The 24,862-nt window shown below is 41.3% G+C and overlaps 1 protein-coding gene across 5 annotated transcripts in view; it reads right to left on the reverse strand.

Moving 5' to 3' along the window:
* The window catches only part of MYH10 (myosin heavy chain 10), a 119,464-nt gene that overhangs the window by 81,103 nt on the left and 13,499 nt on the right, over positions 1-24,862 (reverse strand). For 4 of the 5 annotated variants that reach the window (XM_066264236.1, XM_066264232.1, XM_066264234.1 and 1 more), the window contains exons 3-6: positions 14,038-14,194; positions 6,012-6,039; positions 2,186-2,288; positions 1,122-1,151 (exon numbers count right to left, since the gene is read on the reverse strand). In XM_066264236.1, the coding sequence (XP_066120333.1) occupies positions 1,122-1,151; positions 2,186-2,288; positions 6,012-6,039; positions 14,038-14,194 (318 nt within the window). The remainder of the gene's footprint in view (positions 1-1,121; positions 1,152-2,185; positions 2,289-6,011; positions 6,040-14,037; positions 14,195-24,862) is intronic. The other variant, XM_066264233.1, reaches the window with a different exon arrangement.

A 24,862-nucleotide genomic window follows, 5' to 3' on the forward strand; every position in this document is an offset into this window, starting at 1 on the left:
GGCGCTTCTCCTGTGTGCCCTGGCCAGGAATCGAACCTGGGGCTCCTGCACACCAGGCCGACACTCTACCACTGAGCCAACGGGCCAGGGCCTAGCATTCCTTCTTCAAGGGGCACAGAAGCCTTCAAATACCCTAGGGGATAATTCTGATCTCATTAACCCTTCCAGTCCGTCTGCACGAATGGCCGGGTCTGCAGCTAAACGAGCAGAACACCACAGGCCTTCAGAGGCACAGTACAGCTTTACAGTCTGAGAATGTCTTACAGTTTTAAGAAAGATACTGAAAAAGTTTAGTATCTGTGACTATTTATTTCTATTCAGAATAGAAACTTATGGTAGTTTCTTTACAGTAAGACATTATTTCCATAACCCAACATCCTTTCATGCTTAATGTTAGCTTTGGACGGTTATGTTTGGGAAGACAAACCAAGGCTAGTCCAATGCTGGGAAAGGGTTGAGTCCGAGTACAGACGTCCCTTCTGCCTGAGGCACTGGCTCCGCTGCCTTCCCTCTCCTCCCGGGAAGCAGCGAGCGCTCCAGTCTGTGGTGGGCTCACTGCTCTGCTCTGCAGAGCTAAAAAGGTGGGTACCCACTAATCAGGAAGAACAGCATTCCTCTACTACTTGCTGTGGATAAAAAATTCTAACTTTATCAAATACACTGAAACCATTAGATGAAAACACACATGACCATTAAACTGTAACAGATTAGAAATGTGTTAATACAAAAGATACCACCTTTAAAACTGCAGCCCCAAATTCAAAATTTAATATAAGGCACAAGGCCAGGCTTCCAAGTGATTAAGAAATATTAAAACAATTCCACCTAGGATTTGGCATATGAAAACTTGAATTTGTAGGCTTCATAACCATGCAATTCAATGTCATGATAAAAGGGTACATAATTATTAAAATTCATCAAGAAAACAAATTCAAAGCAAACGGCATGCTGCTTCTCACAGAAAGAATAAGCCTCTAAAGCAACAAATGTTCAAAATGAAAATTGTTTTCATAATAAATCTTGCTCAGAACTAACAGTATTTGTTTGTAGTAGAAATTCAATTGAAAGATGAAAATTAGTGCAAACACTCAAGACTAAGAAGCAGAAAGAAAAGCACTTGCCTGGTGTTTTACTGGTTTAGGCGATTCCTGCTGTTTGTTACAAACAGATAAATGCGGAGTTATTAGCAAGACTGGGTCTTTCCCTAGCAGAGAGCCACATTCAACGCCCCAGTCGCTGCCCAGTTTAGACCTGGGAGAGCTGGGGGGGGGGGGGGTTGGCCTTCTTTCAGGCCATATGAGCTAATGCTTCTGCACATCTACAAATTAAGGATGTGACATTTATATTCTTAGCCTTTTTTTATCTTTAATTCTCCCCAAATTTCTACCCTCCTGCAAGCTGCTATGGGCAGTAGCAACAGGCTGTTCTGCAAAGTTCAGAAAGAACTGCTAAAAATATTTGAAGATCTTCTTTTGATAAAAAATAGTCTTCACAGGCACTGCTCATCAAATTTTAACCAGTCTTACCAGATCTTTGCAAGAAATTAGGCTTCAAGCCACAACCACAATTCCAGTTTTCCCTGTTAGAATAACTAGTTGAGGCCCTGGCCGGTTGGCTCAGCGGTAGAGCGTCGGCCTAGCGTGCGGAGGACCCGGGTTCGATTCCCGGCCAGGGCACACAGGAGAAGCGCCCATTTGCTTCTCCACCCCTCCGCCGCGCTTTCCTCTCTGTCTCTCTCTTCCCTTCCCGCAGCCAAGGCTCCATTGGAGCAAAGATGGCCCGGGCGCTGGGGATGGCTCTGTGGCCTCTGCCTCAGGCGCTAGAGTGGCTCTGGTTGCAATATGGCGACACCCAGGATGGGCAGAGCATCGCCCCCTGGTGGGCAGAGCGTCGCCCCTGGTGGGCGTGCCGGGTGGATCCCGGTCGGGCGCATGCGGGAGTCTGTCTGACTGTCTCTCCCTGTTTCCAGCTTCAGAAAAATGGAAAAAAAAAAAAAAAAAGAATAACTAGTTGATGGCAATTTTCCTGATCAACATCCTCTCTTTTAAGTGAAAAAAGAGCTGTTGGGCAGGGAGTAGTAGAGACAAGGGAGCTGTCAATCACAGCAGCACACAGGGGAGATCTGCTTCCTTGTTTCTGAAATTATAAAGGTATAAATCGAAGATTTAAAATGACCAAAACTTACAGGAATATTATGGTCCTTTCGTCCTTTATGTGAAGAAGCAACATGAGCAAGGTACTGAATGACTTTCTTCGTATTTTCTGTCTTCCCAGCACCTGATTCACCCCTGCAGGAAATATCAACACAGGCCACCTTCAAGAAGTGTAGCGCACACAGACCAAAACGATACTTGACAGAATAAAACTGAGTTGAAACAAGAATTACCATATTTCTCCACGTATAAGATGCATATGTTTTCGAAAAATTTGGGGTCTAAAAACTAAGTGCATCTTATACAGTGGGTGTAGATTTTTTTACTTGAATTTCCCGCCTTTTCACACAGATGAGGAGTTGTATGAATTTTTATGATGAATAACACTTGAGTGCAATAATCTTATGCAATACACTTTTTTTCAAATTTCAGGCCCCAAAGTTAAGGTGTGTTTTATACATGGGAGCATCTTACACATGAGGAAATATGGTAGTAGAAAATAAAAAGAAAATAAGAAAAACAAACTATCAGCAGTCATTAGAACAGGCGTCCCCAAACTACGGCCCACGGGCCGCAATGCGGCCCCCTGAGGCCATTTATCCAGCCCCCACTGCACTTCTGGAAGGGGCACCTCTTTCATTGGTGGTCAGTGAGAGGACCACTGTATTTGGCAGCCCTCCAATGGTCTGAGGGACAGTGAACTGGCCCCCTGTGTAAAAAGTTTGGAGACCCCTGCATTAGAAAATTGTTATTTTTAAATGGTATTAAATTAACCCAAATATTTTTCTGGTAGATGTCAGTAAGAGTGCCTTGGCTGGTTGGCTCAGTAGTAGAGTGTTGACCCGGCGTGTGGATGTCCCGGGTTTGATTCCTGGTCAGGGCACATAGGAGAAGCGCCCATCTGCTTCTCCTCCCCTCCGCCCCCCCTCGTTCTCCTGCAGCCATGGCTCAACTGGAGCAAGTTGGCCCCGGGTGCTAATGATGGTACCATGGCCTCCACCTCAGATGCTAAAACAGCTCAGTTGCTGAGCAACAGAGCAGCGCCCCAAATGGGCAGAGCATCTCCCAGTAGGGGGCTTGCCAGGTGGATCCTGGTTGGGGCACATGCAGAAATCTGTCTCTGCCTCCTCTCCTCTCACTGAATAACAACAACAACAAAAGGTGTCAGTAAGAGGTGGCAGGATCAAAGGAATAAAATTCTTGGAAAAAGATTTTTTTAAAAAGGCAACGGCACATCTGTCCCAGATGGAAGTGAAGAAAATAAAGCAGTTTGAACAAAAGTAACAGGGAAAGGGAACCAAAAAGAGAGCTCAGCAGACTTCTCTTGAAAAAAATTAGAACAGGACAAGATCTCAGAGAGCAGGAGGACAAAGGGAATCTGTCCTCATTTCCACCAACAACACACAATCTACTGATCCAGGAGTTCTAGACTGTGAGCGGCTGCTTGTCTCACCGCTGTTCTCCACGCTGCAAGGGCAAGGTTAACCGCTCAACAAAGCAAGGAGCCAGCTGGGTGGGGTGCCCCGTGTCTGTTGCAACACTTCCCAGACATAAAAGATCAGGAGTTTCTAATCTGAAGGCATTTGTGTTTTCTAAAGAGGTCTATGGCTTCTACGGCTTTTATTAGCTTCTCAAAGGGACGTACAATCCAATAAAAAACAAGTGGTCAGAAGCAGTAAGGCAGATCATTAATAAGTGATCAATTCTGGGATCTTCCTCTGAGTATTTCTGGACCGTAGGTGTTTCCCCAACAAGAAACCTTTTTCTTGGATCTTAGTTACTTTTGTTTTTATTCTTTCTGGCTACTTGTAACATCAAGTTCAGCCTAGCTTCAAAAACACCCTTTGCTTGAAGTTCTTGCTTTAGATAACCTCAATTTGAAAAACAACATACTACTTTTAAGATTTTCTCTGTCTTTAACCTTTTGCATTTTAATTCTGATGTGTCTTGGTGTGGGCCTCTTCGGGTTCACCTTCTTTGAGACCCTCTGGACTAACTGGACTTTGATGTCTATTTCCTTCACCAGGTTGGGGAAGTTGTCTGTCATTTTTTCACATAGGTTTTAAATTTCTTGCTCTCTCTCTTTTCCTTCCGGCACCCCCATGATGTGAATGTTGGTATGTTTGAAGTTGTCCCAGAGGCTCCTTACACTATCTTTGTTTTTTGGATTCTTTTTTTCTTTTTGTTGCTCTGATTGGTGTTCTTTGTTTCCTTATATTCCAAATCACTGATCTGATTTTCAGCTTCATCTACTCTACTATTGATTCTCTGTCAATTACTCTTCATTTCAGTTAGTGTATCTTTCATTTCTGACTGGTTCTTTTTCATGGTTTCTATATCTTCACTAAGTTCCTTGAGAATCCTTATAACCATTGTTTTGGACCCTGTATCTGATAGTTTGCTTGCCTCCATTTCATTCAGTTCTGGAGAGTTCTCCTGTTCGTTTATTTGGGACATGTTTCTCTGCCCCCACGTTTTGGCTGCTTCCCTATGTTTGTTTCTATATACTGGGTAGACTGCCACCCCGATTTAGTCGAGTGGCCTTATGCAGTAGGTGTCCTGTAGGGCCCAGGAGTACGGCCGCCCTAGCCACCTGAATGGGGCGCTCCAGGTGCGCCCCGTGTGGGCTTGTGCACTGTCCTGTTGTACTCGAGCCTGGATTGCTGATGGTGTTACTGGGAGGGACTGACCCCCAGGCTATCAGCTTCAAGGGTCAGCTGTGACTACAGTGGAGGAGCGGCTGTGCAGGAGTTGACCCTACAGAGCAGGACTGGCCACAGTGGGGCTTCGGGGCTCACTGGGTCGGCCCCGTGAGTGTGTCCCTGATGCAGGTGGTAGGGCTGTAATACAGCACGGACTGAAGCTATCTACTGGGTGCAAGGGCTCTGTAGCCTCCTCAGCCGGACCCTTAAATGTCACCTTTCCCCAGGACTGCACACCCTGCCTTCTGTCTCAACACGTCTTCTGAGGCAACTTCAGCCCTGGCATGGCTTCCATTACCGTCCGGCTGGTGATGCATCAGACAAGCCTTCTGGCGCAGCTCTCCTTCTCCTGGGCCCCATGTCCACATGTCCAGGAGCCCAGGGGACAGCTCCACTCAGATTAGACATGGGCACCTCAAAGTCAAGGTGTCAGCATCCCAAACTCCTTATCCTCTGCTCCAAATCTGCTCTCCTCCCCACCTTTGCACATCAGGAAACACCCTGACATCACCGTAACTCCACCTTCTCTCTCTGCTCCTCTTTCCTCAGCATATCAATCACCAAGTCCTAGTGGGTCCGTCTCCCAAACTGCAACCCACTTAAATTCAGCCACTCTTCTCTAGGTTCCAGGCCACTGCTCTAACTGAAGTTGCTACCAACTCTTGCCTAGATAGCGGACAGCCAGCTCCTTACTGGTTTTCCCACTTTAACCCTTTCTCCAATCCATTTTTCATACTACAACCAGAGTGGTCTTTCTAAGGTGCAAATCTAATCATCTTTCCTTTGGATCTTGTTTTATTCAATCTTAAGTCTCTAGTACTCAGCACACAGTACACGAGGCACATAATAATAATGGCTATTAGGTAACATGAATAAATTACTGAAACTTCTAGTAGGTCAACATTTGGACATACAAACTAAAGATGTAAATTTCACAGATGAACATTATGAAATGTGTGAAAATCCCAGTTTGACAACCAAACTGTAATACCAAATTTAAGTAACTTATATAATCTTAGTCTCAAAATGAAAACTACAATGTTTACATCAAACTCTTAAAAAGTTATTGCTCTACTTTACCCTTTCTCCATACAAAAAAATTCCTTCACTTGCCAACAGAATCAAAAACAAATCTAAAAAGTCAACATTTACTTACGTGCAAAGAATTGACTGGTCCTCACGATCTACAAAACAAAACAAAACAAAACAAAAAGAAGGTGACCATTTTTTCCAATTTTTAAAAGATTTGATATAATGACATTACAGTAATAGCCTATAAAATATTAGAAACTCTACACCTCTCAGGTCAAGTTAACTCTTCCCCAACCCTATTATAGTCCTAAATCCAGTTCACTCACTGTGTTATGCTCTTTTCATGGAACATTAGTAAAGTAAGCCAATCATTCATATATTCTATGTATAAACTGAGTTATACTACTGACTGGCCGCTCAAGCCTAATTTAATTCCTAATATAGGCACTCCTTGGAGAGACTGTGGTTTGGTCCCAGACTACCACACAAAAGTGAGTGTTGCAATTAAGCAAGCTGTAATCTTCTTTGCTAGTGGAGGTTCTTGCTTTCAATCTTTAAGAAAATGCAACATTATTTGAAGTGCAACAAAACCAAGCATGCATGTGGCTCCTATTCAGTGTTATGTTCCCTCTGGTCCCCGCAGCCCTCACTGGCCGCAGCTGATGTCTGCCTCCTCTGTTCGTTTGCGGCCCGAGGTCAGATCACACCCTCTCTTTGACCCGTTCCTCCCAGGTCCAGCTACGTGAATATTTCCACGTGTCCCTTCCTGCTCAGCCCAGCGGAATCTCCTCCAGCACACCTTCCCAAACCCTTTCCCTCCAACTACTGGTTCCTCCTCTGAACCGCATTTTGGAGTCAAACACCACCACCATTGCCTGCCCAGTGGGATGTATTGCCCAAGGTCAGAAACTGTCTTATTTCTTTATTCCTAGAATTAACAGTTGGCCTTTGGTCTGCTGATTCAGTGCAAGGTACCACGCTGGGCTCTGGCAAAATCGTAGGAACTGGAATCTTTTGTTCTCGTTCCAGCTCTGCAGTAAACTGACGGATGTATCTACAAATGAGGCTTTGCTTCCTTGCTGATTTCAACTTCTTTACCTACAACACTAGGTTTTAACAAGTCTCTGCTTATTCATTCTAAATAAGAACCATCAGATCCCAAAACCCTTCTGGTCAGGGCAATTTCTACAAAACTCCACTATACCAAGTTTTCTTTTTTCTGGCTTTTGTGAACTGGTTTACAGTTCTAAAGAAACTGAAATACAAAAGAATTAACAAAAATTAATCTATCTCTTAATTCATTTAGAATGGCGTTCTCTCTGTTGCTGTACATGCTGGTATCACTGTCTGAAATTTGAGACCTACACAACCAAAATCAGGCCCTCGAATCTGCTCCACATCCCTCATGCTTCTTACTCTCCCACCCAACCCAAAACAGAACAAACAACTTTCTCCTAATGAGACTTGTCTATTCTCCTTGAATGTCTGCCTGGTCTTGCACTGACTTTGGGCCTCAGTGTCACTAACAGCACAATAGGGCACAGGCTTCATAACCTCCAAGATTCTCTCCAGCTATGGACGGACCACTCCCGCGCCTCCTTTCTGCTTCATTCCATCCTCTACATTTTCAAGGACAAATGCAGCACTCCAGCAGTTTATACTATGACCTTTAACAACCTACAAATGTGACCAGACCCAGCCTCAATTTGATATTTAAGGGAAATCATTTAATTTTAAAAATGCAACTAGCTTTTTGAAGACTCATCTGATAACTATTTTCCAAAGCACCTCCCCCAGATCACATAGCATTTATGGAGATACTCAATGAATCCATGACAAATTCTTATTTTCAACAGTTTCAAATCAATGACTTTAGCTCCTACTTAAAAAAAACTAGACAAGAGCAAACACAACCCACAAAAAATAGAAGAGAGAAATCAATGAAATAGGAAACAGAAAGAAGGGAAAAAAGCAAAGCAAAACAAAAACAGTGAAAGCAAATGCTGGTTCTTTGAGAAGAGTCAATGAAATTAATAAACTTCTAGCCAAACTGATCAGGAAAAAGACATAAATTACCAATATCTGCAATATGAAAGGCAACACTATTACAGATACTAAAAGGATAATAAGAAAATATTATGAACCACTTTATGTCAAAAAATTTGACAGCTAAGATGAAAGGAACAATTTCTTGAAAGACATAAACTATTACAGCTCACTCAAGAAGGAATAATAAAAAAAAATCTGATCCCATTATCAATTAGAAATAAAATTTTGGGCAAATTGTTTGCCTCACTGGAAAAAAAAAAGAAGGAATAATCCAAATAGCCTTATATACAGAAAATGAATTTGTAAAACTAATGATATTATGTCAATTATACCTCAATAAAAAAATTAAATTTGTAATTAAAACCTTCCTACCAAGAAAACATAGTTTCACTCGTAAATTCTACAAAAGATTTAAGAAAAAAAAAGAATAATACCAATTCTATATAAACTCTTCAGAAAAACGGAAGAGGAAGAAACATTTCCCAACACATTCTAAAATGACAGTCTCTGAAAATGACACACAAATATCTCTTATAAACAAGGACACAAAAATTCTTAACAAGAAGTTGGCAAATCAAATCCAACAATGTATAAAAGGATAATGCACACGATGAGCAAGTGGTGTTTATCCTGGAAATTCAAGGTTAGCTCAACAAGCAAAAGGCAAACAATCTAATTCTCCATATCAACAGATGAAGAGTAAAACCATATAATCACTTGAATAGATGCAGAAAAAAGCATTTGAGAAAACTCAACATTCATTCACAATTAAGCAAACAGAAAAAACACCTCAGCAAACTAGGAATACAGGGAATTTCATCGACCTCATAAAAGGTGTCTACAAAAAACACTTTTGTTGACATCATCCTCAATGTGAACAGATCACAAACAGGCAAGGATGTCTGTTCTCACCATACCTATTCAACATCACAAGGCAAGAAAATAAAGCACAGAATTGGAAAGGAAGAAATAACAATGTCTCTATTTACAGAGGACATGATTGTCTATACAGAAAATACCCAACAGCCTGACCAGTGTTGGCGCAGTGGATAGATCATTGACCTGGGACGCTTAGGTCCCAGGTTCAAAACCCCCAGGTCACTGGCTTGAGCTCAGGCTTATCAGGCTAGATAGAGCGTGGGATTGCGGGCTCAGCTGGAATCCCCCAGTCAAGGCATGTTGAGAAGCAATCAATGAACAACTACAGTGTCACAACTGTGAGTTGATGCTCCTCTTCACTTTCCCCCCCTGTCTCTGTCTCCCTCTCTCCCTCTCTGTTCCCTTCTTCTTAAAAAAGAAAAAAAAAAAAAATCCAAACCGTCTACAAAAAACCTTCCAGAATAAGTGAGTTTTGCAAGGTCACAAAATACAATGTCAATATACTGTACATTTTAAAAAGAGTATTTCTATACATTAACAGTGAACAACTGGAAATTAAAAATTTAAGTCCCACTTAGTATTAAAACATGAAATGCTTAGCTATTATTATTAAGGTATATAATATATATAGGTATAATAAATATAACAAAAACTAAATTTGTAGTTTTTGCCATAAAGTTTATGTCTAAGAACTTTACTTCAACAAATTATTTGTTGAGCATTTTATTGATACAATATCCCCTAGAATCCAAACTCAAGAAAAGAATTAAACTTTCTTCTGTTTTGTTTTTGCACTAAACAAGCTGTTCGGTGGGACCACATGCCGTGAACCCTCTGCATGGCACCCTCGCTAGCTCCATGTCCTCCTGATAGGCCCAGTTATATTTAGCTACTTGCTTACATTTGTAATTGAAAACCTGGATTGGTCAGCACTGGAAGACACTGTGAGCTTCCTCAGCCACTGCACGTGCAACTGGCCACCCTGGCCGACGTCCCAGCCCAGTTGTGCTGTGTGTACAGCATCAGCCCCTGCTTACAGAATGGGATACCACACAACTGCCAGGTATGTGGACTTTTTAAATTTTCTGTATCAATTTATAATTATTGTGTAATCAAAACTATCAATTACTTTAATTCTTTGAAACTTTCACATGTAAGTTTATATTTGTGGGTAGGAATATGTCACATTGCCTTGATTTTGAATCCTAGCTCATACTTCTATTTACATGTTCTTTGTCAAGTGTTAAACATTTTTGTGCCTCATAAAATAGGGAGAAGTGATCCTATTTACTTTATAGGATTGTTGGGGATTAAATAATACACATAAAGCAATTAGCCCAGTGCCTGACACACAGTAATAGTCAATAAATGTTCATTCTCGTATTAACAATGGTATCAATAGTAGTATAAGCCACATCTTCCTCATTTTTGTTTTTTACACCAACAGCTTTATGAAAGATGAGTACAGCTCCCCCCCCACCCCCAGGATCCTGGCATTCTGACTTGGGGTTTCTGGGCATCCTGCAGCCAGACAGACACATCTTTTTTTTTTTTTTTTACAGAGACAGAGAATTCAAGAGAGAGAGACAGATAGACAGGAATGGTGAGATGAGAAGCGGAAATTCTTCATTGTGGCTCCTTAGTTGTTCATTGATTGCTTTCTCACATGTGCCTTGATCTGGGGTCTACAGAAGAGTGAGTGACCCCTTGCTCAAGCCAGCAAACTCTGGGCTCAAGTCAATGGGGGTCATGTCTATGATCCCATGCTCAAGCCAGTGACCCTGTGCTCAAACCAGTGACCCCACACTCAAGCCGGATGAACCTGTGCTCAGCCAGAGACCTCTGGGCTCAAGCCAGTGACCCTGTGCTCAAACCAGCAACCCCATGCTCAAGCTGGATGAGTCCATGCTCAAGCCGGCGACCTCGGGGTTTTGAACCTGGGTCCTCTGCATCCCAGTCCAACGCTCTATCCACTGTGCCACTGCCTGGTCAGGCACAACCACATCTTGTTCATTCCGTATTGGAACATTAACAGTTACCCCTGTTAACTATTTTGTTAGATCTAATTCCCCATTCAACCTGACAAGATATTTTAAATTTTTGTTTATTTTCATCAACTGTATTTCTTTTCCTCCCAGTTTTATGACACCTAAAAGTTTTTTTTTTTAATTTTTTTATTTTTTAGAGAGGAGAGGGAGAGAGGGAGAGAGAGAGAGAGGAGAGACAGAGAGAGAGAAGGGGGAGGAGCTGGAAGCATCAACTCCCATATGTGCCTTGACCAGGCAAGCCCAGGGTTTCGAACCGGCGACCTCAGCATTTCCAGGTGGATGCTTTATCCACTGCGCCATCACTGGTCAGGCGACACCTAAAAGTTTTATGGGCATGCTCCCCACATCTTGAAGTATATTGATAAAGATTTTGGAAAGGGTAGCAGTCCCCTGCACACACCTTGACAAACCTGGCCAACCTCAATCATTAACAGCACTTCAAGTGCAACTTTTTAGCACAGAGCCACAAGGACACCCTAGCAGACTAGAGAATGCCATGCAGAAGTCCTAATTCTCTGTTTATGTTGCCTTCTGTATTTCCCTTCCTACTAAGCTAAAATGATGTCGCGAATGTTTTCATTTTGTTTTTAGACTGTTAACAATAGATTCTAGAAACTTTCCTGGCACATACACATTAAGCTCAGCAGTCTGGAGCTTCTTCCATTTTAAAAATTGGAATTATATAAGGTCTACCGGAAAGTTCTGTTTGTTTTTGGAATAAAACAAAATATAAATTTTTCTTACCATCAATAAACTTTATTAATATATTTCCACACTAATCCTATCTTCCAAATATGGTCCGAAATGGTTTGCTGAGCTGAATTAAGCCTTTCTGCAATCTCTGATGTTGTCAGAAAAGGATCTTGCTCCAACATGGTCTAACAACATCATCATCGATCAAAGATGGTCGCCCAGAACGTGGCTTATCAGAAAGGTCGAAATCACCTGTTTCGAATTTTTTGAACCATCTTCTGCATGTCCTGTCAGAAACTGTACCTTCACCAAACACTTTCAATAAATTTCTACATGCTTCTGTAGCATTTCTTCCTTGTTGAAATTCGTATACAATACAGTGGCGTAAATGAACTTTATCAGTAGCCACGGGTACACTATCACTTCACACATAAGACTAACGTGAATCAACTTAGTTTTAGTTAATTTGCTACGTCAGTATGTATACATTAAGTGATAAAAACAGAGAGGCACACATGCGCCAAATAAACATGTGCTTACGTGTTGAAACTTGTTGTGATAGAAACGGAAGAACTTTCCTGTAGACCTTATATATGTGAGCCAATCCCAGCCTTCCGAAACTCCCTTCTATAAACTTCAAAGACCAGACAGTCAGCTATCTCCATTGTTGAGATGAGAAACTATGGATTCAATTTCAGAAGGACTGCACTTTCTCCAATTTCTTCTCCCATATAAGGCCAAGTTTGCTCATTCATACAAATGTTTTCTGCACATAAAGATTATTTTTAACAGACACACAAAACCAAAAACAAAGAAGTTGACAATTCTTCTTTCTCCATTATCTAACAGCAACTTGGTTGCCATAGTCATCCTTAGTCTTCTCTGGTTCTGAACTTAAGAACTGTTATTAAATACAGTCTTTTGTTAAGCCTAAATTGATTTTGGATACTGAACCTGTCCTTACCAATCTATGACACTATTCTAGTCTTGAAGTACTTTCTATTTGCCTCAGAGGACCTGGTATATAAAAGTATCCAAATACAGCTTGAAGGAGGAAACGGTATTGTACTTTATTAACTCCCTCACACCACCCTTCAGACCTAGTCACCAAGACAACCTTGTCATGACTTATAAAATTTGATGATAGGTGGATACAGTATATCCTGTTTTCTTATGATCATGGCACTACTTTATAAGAAGTGCATAGATTTTAATATACCTTACAGAAGTTATATTTTAAAAAATAAAAAGAGATAGAGGAGTTATTATAGGCGACTTCACATAGCACTAGGAAGTCCCATATATAATGTAGTATTTTCGAGCAGTGTTAAATGTATTAAAACTGCTACATTTTGGGTTTTAAAAAACATGTCCCTCCATAAACCATCGTGTCTAAAGCTATGATTCAAATAAATGAGTTTTCAAATTTATATTTCATTCTGAATCCAAAAGAAAACAATCAAAATCAACCACTTCAACAAATATTTTTTAATTTTGTTGTCTCTTTTACATGCATTAAATCAGAAATATTTTATAATCTTTCTTTCCCCAACGAAGCATTCACTTTTTCTACTATTCTTCATGTTGGCTATTCCTGTTGGTTTTAAAACCTAATGCAGGCTCTGGCCGAGTGGCTCAGTGGACAGAGTCATTCCAGTACACTGAGGTCATGGGTTTGATCCCAAGTCAGGCACATACAAAAAGCAATCAGTGGGTGCACAAAATAAGTAGAACAATGAGTTGATGCTTCTTCCTTTCTCCCTTCCCCCTATCCTTCAAATCAGTGGAAAAACTAAAAAACAAAATAAAAAACAAACAAACCAACAAAACCCGTAACATAACAGAGTTCTGATTATACTGGCTTGTGGAGATCAAATCCATATAAAAACTAGATGCTTTTTAACATAAAGAGTGACATGGAGTATTTATGAAGCAACAAACATGCCATCCTCCTATAAAAAAAAACACGAGAGCTATTTTTCCCATTCTAATCTTAAGAATTCATATCTTTTTTTAGAAAGAGAAAGAAAGGGAGAGAGAAAGACAGGAAAAAAGAGAGGAATAGAAGCACCAACTCAGAGTTGCTTTCACTTTAGTTGTACACTGAGCTTCCAGTGCATGCCTTGTCCCCTTGCTCACGCCAGTGACCTTGGGCTTCTCATGCAAGCGACCTTTGGGCTCAAGCTGGCAAGCTTTGAGACTGTGTGGACAATTCCCCTGCTGAAGCCAGTGATCCCATGCTGATGAGCCTGCACTATGAGCCAGTGACCCCAGCTTCCCAAGTAGATACTTTATCCACTGCGCCACCACTGGTCAGGCAAGAATTAGTAAGTTTTTTACAATAAACATTTATTAACTTAATTTTTAATTACAAAAAAAGTCTTAAATTTCTAATACTTTTTGAAAAGATTGTAGCATCTAATAAAATACCTAATCCATTTAAAAATTGCAAGTAGTGAGTATTCTAACATTTCCAGTTACCTTGAAGCATGCATCTATAAGCAGATTCAGAGATAGCATAAATGTGTGGAGGCATCTCGTGACGTTTCTTCCCTCTGTACATCTCAATGATATTCTCAGAGTAAATCGGAAGATTCTTGTAAGGATTTATGACTACACAGAAGAGTCCAGAATAAGTCTAGAATAAAAATAAAATACAGTGTTTTTTAAAAATGCATATATCAGACAAATCACACAGTAATTTGAACAGAGGGACTTTATTCTTTGGATAATTAATCTATTCCCAATATTAATCTAGTTCTCACGATAGGCAATTTCAAACCACAAGCAGTTCTGTCACAGAGATTCCTAAGTGGCTCTCTCCGAGATTCAATCCCTTCATCTGTAAAATAAAAATCATTCCCTGGCTGGATAGCTTGATTGGTTAGAGCAGAGGTAGTCAACCTTTTTATACCTACCGCCCACTTTTATATCTGTTAGTAGTAAAATTTTCTAAATGCCCACCAGTTCCACAGTAATGGTGATTAATAAAGTAGGGAAGTAACTTTACTTTATAAAATTTATAAAGCAGTTATAGCAAGTTAAAGTATATAATAATAATTACTTACCAAGTACTTTACGTCAGATTTTCACTAAGTTTGGCAGAATAAATCTTTATAAAACAACTTACTATAGTTAAATCTATCTTTTTATTTATACTTTGGTTGCTCCACTACCGCCTACCATGAAAGCTGGAACGCCCACTAGTGGGCAGTAGGGACCAGGTTGACTACCACTAGGTTAGAGCATCATCCCAAAGCCCAGAGATTGCCTGTTAGATCCCCAGTCAGGGCACATACAGGAGCAGATAGATGTTCCTGTCTCTCTCTCTCTCTCTCACTGAAATCAATAAATAAAAATATTTTTAAAAGAGAAAATAATAATATATACTTATAAAATAACAACATCTGCTATAAAATAATAATATATGCTTCATGACTTTACAGGATTACTATAAAGGTCAAACGTTATTTGTCTCTTCAGTCATTCTTTCCTAAGAGTAGAAGATATGAAAAGTTCATTAATGTAGTTTCAGATTCCATATTGCAACTAATCCTTAAGAAAACACCATTTGGCCCTGGCCGGTTGGCTCAGCGGTAGAGCGTTGGCCTGGCGTGCGGGGGACCCGGGTTCGATTCCCGGCCAGGGCACCCCCCCCTTCCTCTCTGTCTCTCTCTTCCCCTCTCGCAGCCAGGGCTCCATTGGAGCAAGGATGGCCCAGGCGCTGGGGATGGCTCCTTGGCCTCTACCCCAGGCGCTAGAGTGGCTCTGGTCGTGGCAGAGCTCTGGTCGTGGCAGAGCAACGCCCTGGAGGGGCAGAGCATCGCCCTTGGTGGGCGTGCCGGGTGGATCCCGGTCAGGCGCATGCGGGAGTCTGTCTGACTGTCTCTCCCCGTTTCCAGCTTCAGAAAAAAAAAAAAAAAGAAAGAAAACACCATTTAAGTTTGGGTATACTATCAAAGAAGAATATCCACAGTTATCTGAAAAGGTAATTATTAAAGAGATATAAAAATGTGAACTTTTCACTCTTCTAATTTTTCTTTTTTAGAAAACAGTCTTTTTCATAACAAATAATTTACCTTATATGTTTAAGTGAATTCATTTAAATATATGGTTTATTATTTTTAAATGAATTGATAAATATTTTAAAATTTTGCTTTAATTTCTAATACTGTAAATATCCATAAACATAGCTTACATAAACAACAGCTCTTTGGGGTCCTCAATCATTTTTAAGAGCCACTAGTCTAGAAGATACAAACTTTTCCTTATCAGTGCAGTAACCAGCATTCGGAACTGATGCTATGAACACTTCTGACTTGTGGGTTTTTAAATTCACATGGAATGATTTCTGAGAGCAATCTACAAAACTGACCCCGGGGATTCCAGAAAAACAGGAGCAGCTAGGACTGCTCCAGTCCTCGGAGGAACTGACGGTATTTGGAAAGGACACTCCGTCATATTATAATGCAGACCTTTTATTTAAGGCAAGGGGACGTGCCAGACCTAAGGGCAAGTGGACACTAAACAAGGCTGAGGGCTGACATTTCAGCCCACAGCCTGGCTCCCCAGGGAGCACTAAGGGGGCTTCTAACCAACAGCTGTGCTTGCTAGCTGAAACCCTTGGCAGTTGCCACCAGAAGGCACTCTAGAGACCACTTATTTTGAATACTGCAGTTACTAATGCTAAAACAAGAGAATGAAAGGCTGCCAATAAAGGTTGTTAAGTGCTCCAAACCATCTCTGCAGCCGTTCTCCGTCCTTCCGTAATGCTCAATTGCAGGCTCTAACATGAGCTGCTCTTCCTTACCTAGACAGAGCTATGGAAGAGGACAGAGGCAAAGGGCCCCTGCCCTGAGGTCACTGATTTGGGCTGTCTGCCTTAGATCTGAGCTGACCAGATGTCCCCATCTGCCTGGGCCAGAGTAATGACTGGCCCCTCCCGTGCTGACCACATAGGTCTTCAGGCTGCTGGCTTTCTGAGCAAAGCACCAGCTCAGATAACCCTGGCTAACTCTTGGGCTTCTCACACCACCGACTTGGCTCTTCCTCCCAAATCAAGTCTCTCATCTAACTAATCTACCCTCTCTCTGCTATCCATATGACAAAAGAGCATTCAGAGATAAAAACAAAGATTGTATTAAGGGTGAGAAAGCTGAGGAGAGGCAATCTGAATATTTTAATTTATTATTGAGTTTTATTTATATACATTAAAGTCAAAGAATCATAACTATACATCTTAATGAATTTTTATATATATCACCTCACTTTTTCATTCAAAAATTAGATCACAGTCTATCATGAAGTTACAGATTCTGTACTTTTACAAGAGACAAATAATTACAGAGACCCAATTACAGACTAGTGCCAAAAAAAGAAAAGAAAGAAAGCTCCCAGAAACATACATCCTATATGTATGACACGGTAACAAATCATAACAATGACACTTTTTTATCAGAAATAATTCCAACATATGTCTACCACATGTTGGGTACTCTGAGGACTAGGATTACAAAAATGAGTAAACTCTCAAGAATATAAATAAGTCATCAAAAAACAAGGTTAAATAATCATCGGTAGCTTGTGCTTGTCAAAGAGGGGCAATAATAAATGTCTAAGTGGAAATATTAAATTTCAGTGCTTAAAGAGGTAACTTTTATCTAAAACAATTAGCTCAAATGTTGGGCTCCTGCATAACTGGTAACTAAACTGATACTGTATCCTGTCGGTCCTTCCCCAAGGCACATGGTAGGACCACAGTTGGTGAAAATAATTTAAGACTTAAAGTTCAAATTAAACTCCATTGAAGTATTTAAATACATTCACAAGGTATTAAGTACCTTGAAGAAACATACACTCTAGACATGAAGACAATAAACATACAAATAATACATGAGACCCAATATATGGCACTAAAAAGAGAGTAGTACAAAAAGAGAGAAAGATTTATAGAAATTACAAACAGCCTGACCAGGTGGTGGCACAGTGGATAGAGCGTCAGACTGGGACGCAGAGGACCTAAGTTTGAAAACTCAAGGTTGCCAGCTTGAGCGCAGGCTCATCTGGCTTGAGCACATGCTCACCAGCTTGAGTGCGGGATCATAGACATGACCCCAAGGTCGCTGGCTTGAGCAAGGGGTCACTCGCTCTGCTGTAGCCCCAGTCAAGGCACATATGAGAAAGAAATCAATGAACAATTAAGGAGCTGCAACGAAGAACTGATGCTTCTCATCTCTCTGTCTCCCTGCCTGTCTGTCCCTATCTGTCCCTCTCTCTGTCTGTCTGTCTCTGTCACAGAAAAAAGAAAAAAGAAATTACAAATAGTATAAAACTCTACTGAAGCAGAACTCACAAGCCCCAGGCACTGAAAGTCATGGTCATCTTGTCAGAAATTTTGTAAGACTAGGTACAAAACTTCAGACCTAGATGGCTTTTGAGGTTCTTTTTAAAGACTATTAGGTCAAAAGGAGGGATAAAGGAGTCCCTATTAAAACAGTAAGAGCATGAAGCTCGGTGGCAGGGTGTATCCAAGGCAGAGTGAGAAGTCCCGTCAGCTGACATGGTCTGTACTGTGGATTGTGAGAGGTATTAGCCTACAGGGTCACACTGAACACCTTCGATGTTGTCCTCCAGAGGCGATTAGGTGTTAGAGGTTCAGAAGAAGGGTGATGGAAAGAAAGAAGCATTTCTGAAAGAGTAGAAATCTGGCAGCCATGTGGAAACAGAGTGGGGGGCAAGAGGTGAGAAGCAGGAAATGGAGACGGCAGGCAGCCCCGGCACAGGGCCAGCCTGGACGCGGGGAAAGGCGGGGACAGGTGGGGACAGGCAACGCAGGACGAGAGTGGGACGGGACTGAGCAGCCTCAGTCACTCTGAGCAGAGGAAAGCCACTGAAGATACGAGTTCAAGTCTCTAAGGTTTGCAAGCAGTAGAGACTGGAAAAGCTACTGTTGGACAAGAAAAATAACTTGCTTTGTGGGGAAAACAATGAATCCCTTTTAACATTTTGGGATTGCAAGATGTTAAATGGGGATTTGTTATAATAGGTGAGGCTAGTAGAATGCCTAGTGAGCAGCTGGAATACTGAATGGCTAAAGCCATGAGAAAAATCTGAAGGAATGCAAAGGCTGGAGAGATACATTGCATAGCCTTTAAGATACTGAGTAACATTATATACATAAGAGAAATACAAAAATATTTGTGCAGCCTGACTGGTGGTGGTATAGTGGAGAGAGCGTCGACTTGGGATGCGTAGGTCCTAGGTTCGAAACCCCAAGGTCGCCAGTTTGAATGATGAATCGTAGACATGATCCCATGGTCACTGGCTTGAGTAAGGGGTCACTGGCTCAGCTGGAACCCCTGGGTCAAGGCACTTATTGTTCAGAGAAGCAATCACTGAACAGCTAAAGTGATGCAATTATGAGCTGATGCTTCTCATCTCTTTCCCTTCCTATCTGTCTCTTGTGCTTAAAAAAAAAAATTTGTACAAGAAACTTACAAATTTTAAAAAAGAAATTACCTGTGGGAATTATATATAAAAATAAGCTAAAAGAAAACTTTAGGAAATAGATTTATAGCTACCAACAGAATTTAATATAATATGGATTCTACATATTGGAGCAGCAATGCATAAGGAAAAAAGAAGTAACTGAGGGAAGGAAAGACTGTAAGGAATAATCTGAAATCCACAATGGAGGAAAAAGGGCCGAACGGATATCAGGAAATCAAATGACAGAATGGACACATTTTGAGAGAGCACCCTTCTTCTTCTTCTTCTTTTTTGATAGAGAGAGACAGACAGGAAGGGAGAGAGATGAGAAGCATCAACTCATAGTTGTAGCACTTTAGCTGTTTACTGATTGCTTCTCATACGTGCCTTGAGCCAGATGAGCCCCTGCTCAAGCTGGCAACCTTGGGGTTTCAAACCGGGTTATCTGCGTCCTAGGTTGATGCTCTATCCACTGTGCCACCACCTGGTCAAGTGAGAGAGCATCCTTCTTAAAGAAAAACAGAACAAATATAAAATAATAAAAAGAGGTATATAGGTAAAACCAATAAAAAATACTTGGACAGATGAATATGGAGAGAAGAGAAATGATAACTAAGATATTAATTATTACTGTTGCTTTGTGGGGGGAGGAGGCTAAAACTCTGTAAGTATAACCAACCCCCCCAAAAAACCCCAAACAAAACCTCGAAAACTTCATGTGCGTGTGGAAGGGGGGAGATGAGTTAAAAAGAATTCACCAGCCAATAAGCGCAGAAGGAGTCATGGTGCTAGGCTGTCACCATCTGGATGACAGTGAAAGGCCGCCTGGCACCTGTGCCTCCCGGGTCTGAGCCTGCTCGAGCCTCTGCCACTAATGACCACCTTACAAGAAGCACCTCAGGGGTGCCATCAACAGAGCCCCCAATATGGGAAATGCTACAGCACAACTGACTGTGTGCCTTCAAATAAAAAAAAAAGAAGAGAAACAGAGATTAGAAGAGACACAACCACCAATTACAATACACTGTCCCTGTCCCTGTCTGAATCCTGAATGGAATGGATCGACTGCAATCCACGTTTATGAGATAGAAGAAAATTCTGAAAAATGACTGAATCTTTGATGATACCTAAGTGTTGTTCTTCCTTTTTTAGGTGGACAATAGTCACAAATCCCAGCAAGAGGCCGAGCAGAGCTCTCAACAGAAGGCAAGGCTAGGAGAACATCAGGAAGGTGGGCCACTCAGCAGGGAGGCACACACCTTGGGTTCGCAGGTGGGACGCTGACAGCTACATCCTAAGACAAAAGTCGACAGAACTAAAAAGAGAAATGTTTTCACAGTAACTGATGGAACAAGCAGATAAATAGAAAGACCTGTAAGAACATGTAAGATTGAACAGGGCTGCACTGGAGACACTGCATCCGTAACAGTAGTGGGTGTGGTTTTCCAGTGGGCAACGACCTCTTATCCAAACTGACCATAAAGCAAGTCTAACAAACTTCAAAGGACTAAAATCATTCAGGGTATGTTCTCTGACCAAGGGGGGATTACATTAGAAATAACAAAATAAACCCCCAAACCCCCGTATGTTTGGAAATGAAGCAATTTGCTTCTAAATAACCTGTGGAAGCAATGAAGATATCCTCATTACTCCGAAGTGAATGGCAATAAAAACACAACATATTAAAATTTGTAAAATACCGCTGAAGCTTATTACTTAGAATGAAATGTATAGCCTTTAAAACACACGTTAGGAAACGATTAGCTGAAAAAAACTCAGTGATGTAAATACCCATCTCAAAAATTAGAGCGTGAACAAGTTAAATCCCTAGACAGTATTGTAAAAAGTAATAGAAACAGAGCCACTGCAAAGTGGGGGTCGGAGCTGCACCCCAGAGGGGCTGCCTTGCAGATCTTATGCCTCAAACCTTCTAAATGTTAAAACAGAGCAAAATGACTTAATTTATATATTTTTTAGCAAGAGAGACAGAAAGAGAGAAAGAGAGAGACAGACAGGGACAGAGATGAGAAACATTAACTCATAGTTGGGGCACCTTAGTTGTTCATTGATTGCTTTCTCATATGTGCCTGGACCCAGGGGCTCTAGCTGAGTCAGTGACCCCTTGCTCAAGCCAGTGACTTTGGGCTCAAGCCAATGATCTTGGGCTTCAAGCCAGTGACCTCTGGCTTCAAGCCAACAACCTTGGGGTCATGTCTATGATCCAAGCCTCAATACAGAGACTTCAGGGCTTCGAACCTGAGTTTTCAGCATCCCAGGCTGACACTCTATTTACTGTGCCACCTGGTCAAGCAGGGCAAAATGACTTTTAGACAGGACCTAAACCAGCTCTGTATCTCAACTGTTTGCAAAGATAACAAGAAATCGGGTATTATGACTACTAGACTAATGACTATGAGACTGAAAATTAGAAACCATTGTTTAGAATTAGAGGCACTCTGTTAGCTTATCTGCCCCTATACAAATGTCTACTGATGCAACTGTCCCTTCCCTTTCTCATAAACGTCCCTTGCCTTTGTCTCCTAACGGGAATACTGTTTGGCCTTCAGCTTGAACCAGTGCTTTCCAAATAGCTATTCTTTTTTCATCTCAAAATAAATGCTTATTGTCTCTGACTTTGACCTTTTATTTTTAGGTTAACAGAAAAGTCATGGTCACATAACAAGAAGGACACAGCTGAGAAATGTGTTGTCAGGCGATCACATCCTTGTGCAAACATCACAGAGTGTAATTACACAAACCTAGAAGGTAGAGCACACCTACTACACACCCAGGCTTGATGGTATAGCCCACTGCTCTGTACAGGAGGAAAAATAACTTCCCTTTTACTGGGTGCCTGGCTGAGACATCCCTGTGAAAAAAGATCAACAGGAGAAAAACATATAAACGTGTAATGTAATAATAAGTATACCTCCGGCATACATAGGAGAGACTCAGGAAAACTAAGTAAGTTGTCAAAATAGCTGAAGCCACTATCTTGAAGATCACCTTCCCACTGAAGACAAAAGATGTTGGGGGTAGGGGAGGGTCAGTTATGGGAGTTTACCAGGAAAAGCGCAGTAAACAGCGCAAGGCCGTTATGCAGACAGAAATCTTCCGCATTGATAAGAGTTTCTAGAAATAAGGCCATTCCCCTCTTCCAGGTGCAGGAGGGAGGCACCCTTACAAAGCGAGATTTCCCTTATAAATTTAAGTTAAATTTACAAAGAGTAACTTCTGTTTGGTTTTCAGAGCTTCTCCCATGTCTGCTGTTTCTTCAAATTAACTAGCCTAAAATAATCCTTAAGCCAGACATATTTGGGGAGACAAATTCTGTTCCCTTATAAGCTCCTAGGCCACAAACCTGTGCAGCCTGTACTGAATACCACAGGTAATGGTAACGCAATGGTAAGTATCCGTGCAATAAATACATTGTGCTATGACATTACCACCTCACTAGGTGATAGGACTTTTTCAGTTCCATTATAATCTTATGAGACCACTGTCATATATATATATATATACACACACACACACAGTCCATCACTGATCAAAATACCATGCGGTAACTAACTATTCTACTTCTATTCAAGATACATTTACTGAAGGTCCTGGTGGGGCAATACAGCAAGTTTAGTGTGAGTGAAAAAGAGGCTTTGGAGCAAGGCTGACAAGCTCAGTGACCATGTAATCATACAGGATAATCTGATCGTAAATTTCCCAGCTGGGCAGGTCATGGGCATAGTCATGTGGCCATATAGATTCCTTAATACAAGCTCAGTATTTGCCATAAAGGAGCCCCATCCACTGCTTTTGTGCCTCTAAGATAACATGCTCTTGGAATGTCAGCAGCTTTTCCAGACCTCCCAAAGCCATAACTACCTACCTTTGCAGGACAACTTCAAAACTCATCTTCTGTTGCCCTATCCCATCTCTATTAACTGTAAAAGTTAATGTTAACTATCCTCTATCCACCAATGTACAAGTATGTATCTCTCCATTTTGCCTTTTTCTAAATTATTATTTTTCTGAAGTGAGAAGTGGGGAGGCAGAGACAGACTGCCGCATGCGCCCGACCGGGATCCACCCGGCATGCCCACCAGGGGGCGACGTTCTGCCCATCTGGGGCATTGCTCAGTTGCAATCAGAGCCATTCTAGCGCTTGAGGTGGAGGCCATGGAGCCATCCTCAGCATTTGAGTCAACTTTGCTCCAAAGGGGCCTTGGCTGTGAGAAGGGAAGAGAGAGACAGAGAGGAAGGAGAGGGGGAAGGATGGAGAAGCAGATGGGTGCTTCTCCTGTGTGCCCTGGCCAGGAACAGAACCTGGGACTTCCACACGCTGGGCTGATGCTCTATCACTGAGCCAAACAGCCACCAACTGGCCAGGGCCTCTCCATTTTGCTTTTTATCCAATCTTACAGACAAACCCTTTTGCTTTCTCCCGCCTCCTTAATCTACCGCTAATAGATTTCATGTAACATTCTCTTTTGACTCTAAATGTAAAAAGGAACTGCAAAGTGCCATTTTTCCAGAGCATTTTCTCAATCCTCTAAGATTTTGCTTCTAGGTCTGTCCTGTTTCTTGGATCAAACTCTCAAAAAATTTCATCTATACGTTTGGACTTACTTTTATCAACAAAAGAAACATGTAAGAATTGAAAATGAAACTCATTTGCAGAAATTGACTATATTCATAGAAAATCCAAAAGAATTATCCAGTTGATCTATTATAATCAATAACTAAACTTAGTAAAGTCAGTGAATACAAAGTCAATATACAAAAATTGTACAAAACATAGAAACTGTATTTGTACATAATGGTAACAATTAAAAAGCAGTATTTAGAACACAATTGTTAAAATAGCATCCAAAAATCAAACACCCAAAAATAAATTCAACAAAAGATGTTCCTGGTCTCTACAAAGGAAACCATAAAACACATTGAGAAAAATTCAGAATAAATGGATATACCCATAAACTACAAGACCAAATATTGTAAAGATCTTATTTCTCCCCCAAACTGATCTACAGAATCAACAAAATCCCAATGAAATTTCCAATAAGGTTTTTGAGAGGGGTGTGTGTGTGTGTGTGTGTGTGTGTACACACGCTCAAAGCTATAATCAGTAAGAGGTCTACTGGCCCAAAGACAGGTACACAGCCCATAAGTCAGGGGTCCCCAAACTAAGGCCCGCAGACCGCATGCGGCCCCCTGAGGCCATTTATCCGGCCCCCGCCGCACTTCTGGAAGGGGCACCTCTTTCATTGGTGGTCAGTGAGAGGAGCATAGTTCCTATTGAAATACTGGTCAGTTTGTTGATTTAAATTTACTTGTTCTTTATTTTAAATATTGTATTTGTTCTTGCTTTGTTTTTTTACTTTAAAATAAGATATATGCAGTGTGCATAGGGATTTGTTCATAGTTTTTTTTATAGTCCGGCCCTCCAACGGTCTTAGGGACAGTGAACTGGCCCCCTGTGTAAAAAGTTTGGGGACCCCTAACATAAGACACACTACGGAGTCAACAGATTTATGAACACTTGGTTCATAGTAACAGTGGCATTTCAGGGCAGTGGAGATCGGACTGTTGCAGTAAACAGCACAGGGTCAAACTGGAGAGCAATTTAGGAAAGAAATTAATCTTATGCTCTACACAAAATTCAATTCCAAATGAAACTGAGGCTGACTTAAATAATATGTCATCAAATCCCCTTCTCTTCTGGCTTCAAGCTGAGCTCAACCAGTGGAGGCCATGTGCAGAAGGCTGAGGCCGGGAGGAGACAACGTCAGGATAGTTACTCCCTAGGATCCTCCCTGCCAGC

This window comes from Saccopteryx bilineata, chromosome 2, assembly GCF_036850765.1.
Source record: "Saccopteryx bilineata isolate mSacBil1 chromosome 2, mSacBil1_pri_phased_curated, whole genome shotgun sequence".
Taxonomy (NCBI): domain Eukaryota; kingdom Metazoa; phylum Chordata; class Mammalia; order Chiroptera; family Emballonuridae; genus Saccopteryx; species Saccopteryx bilineata.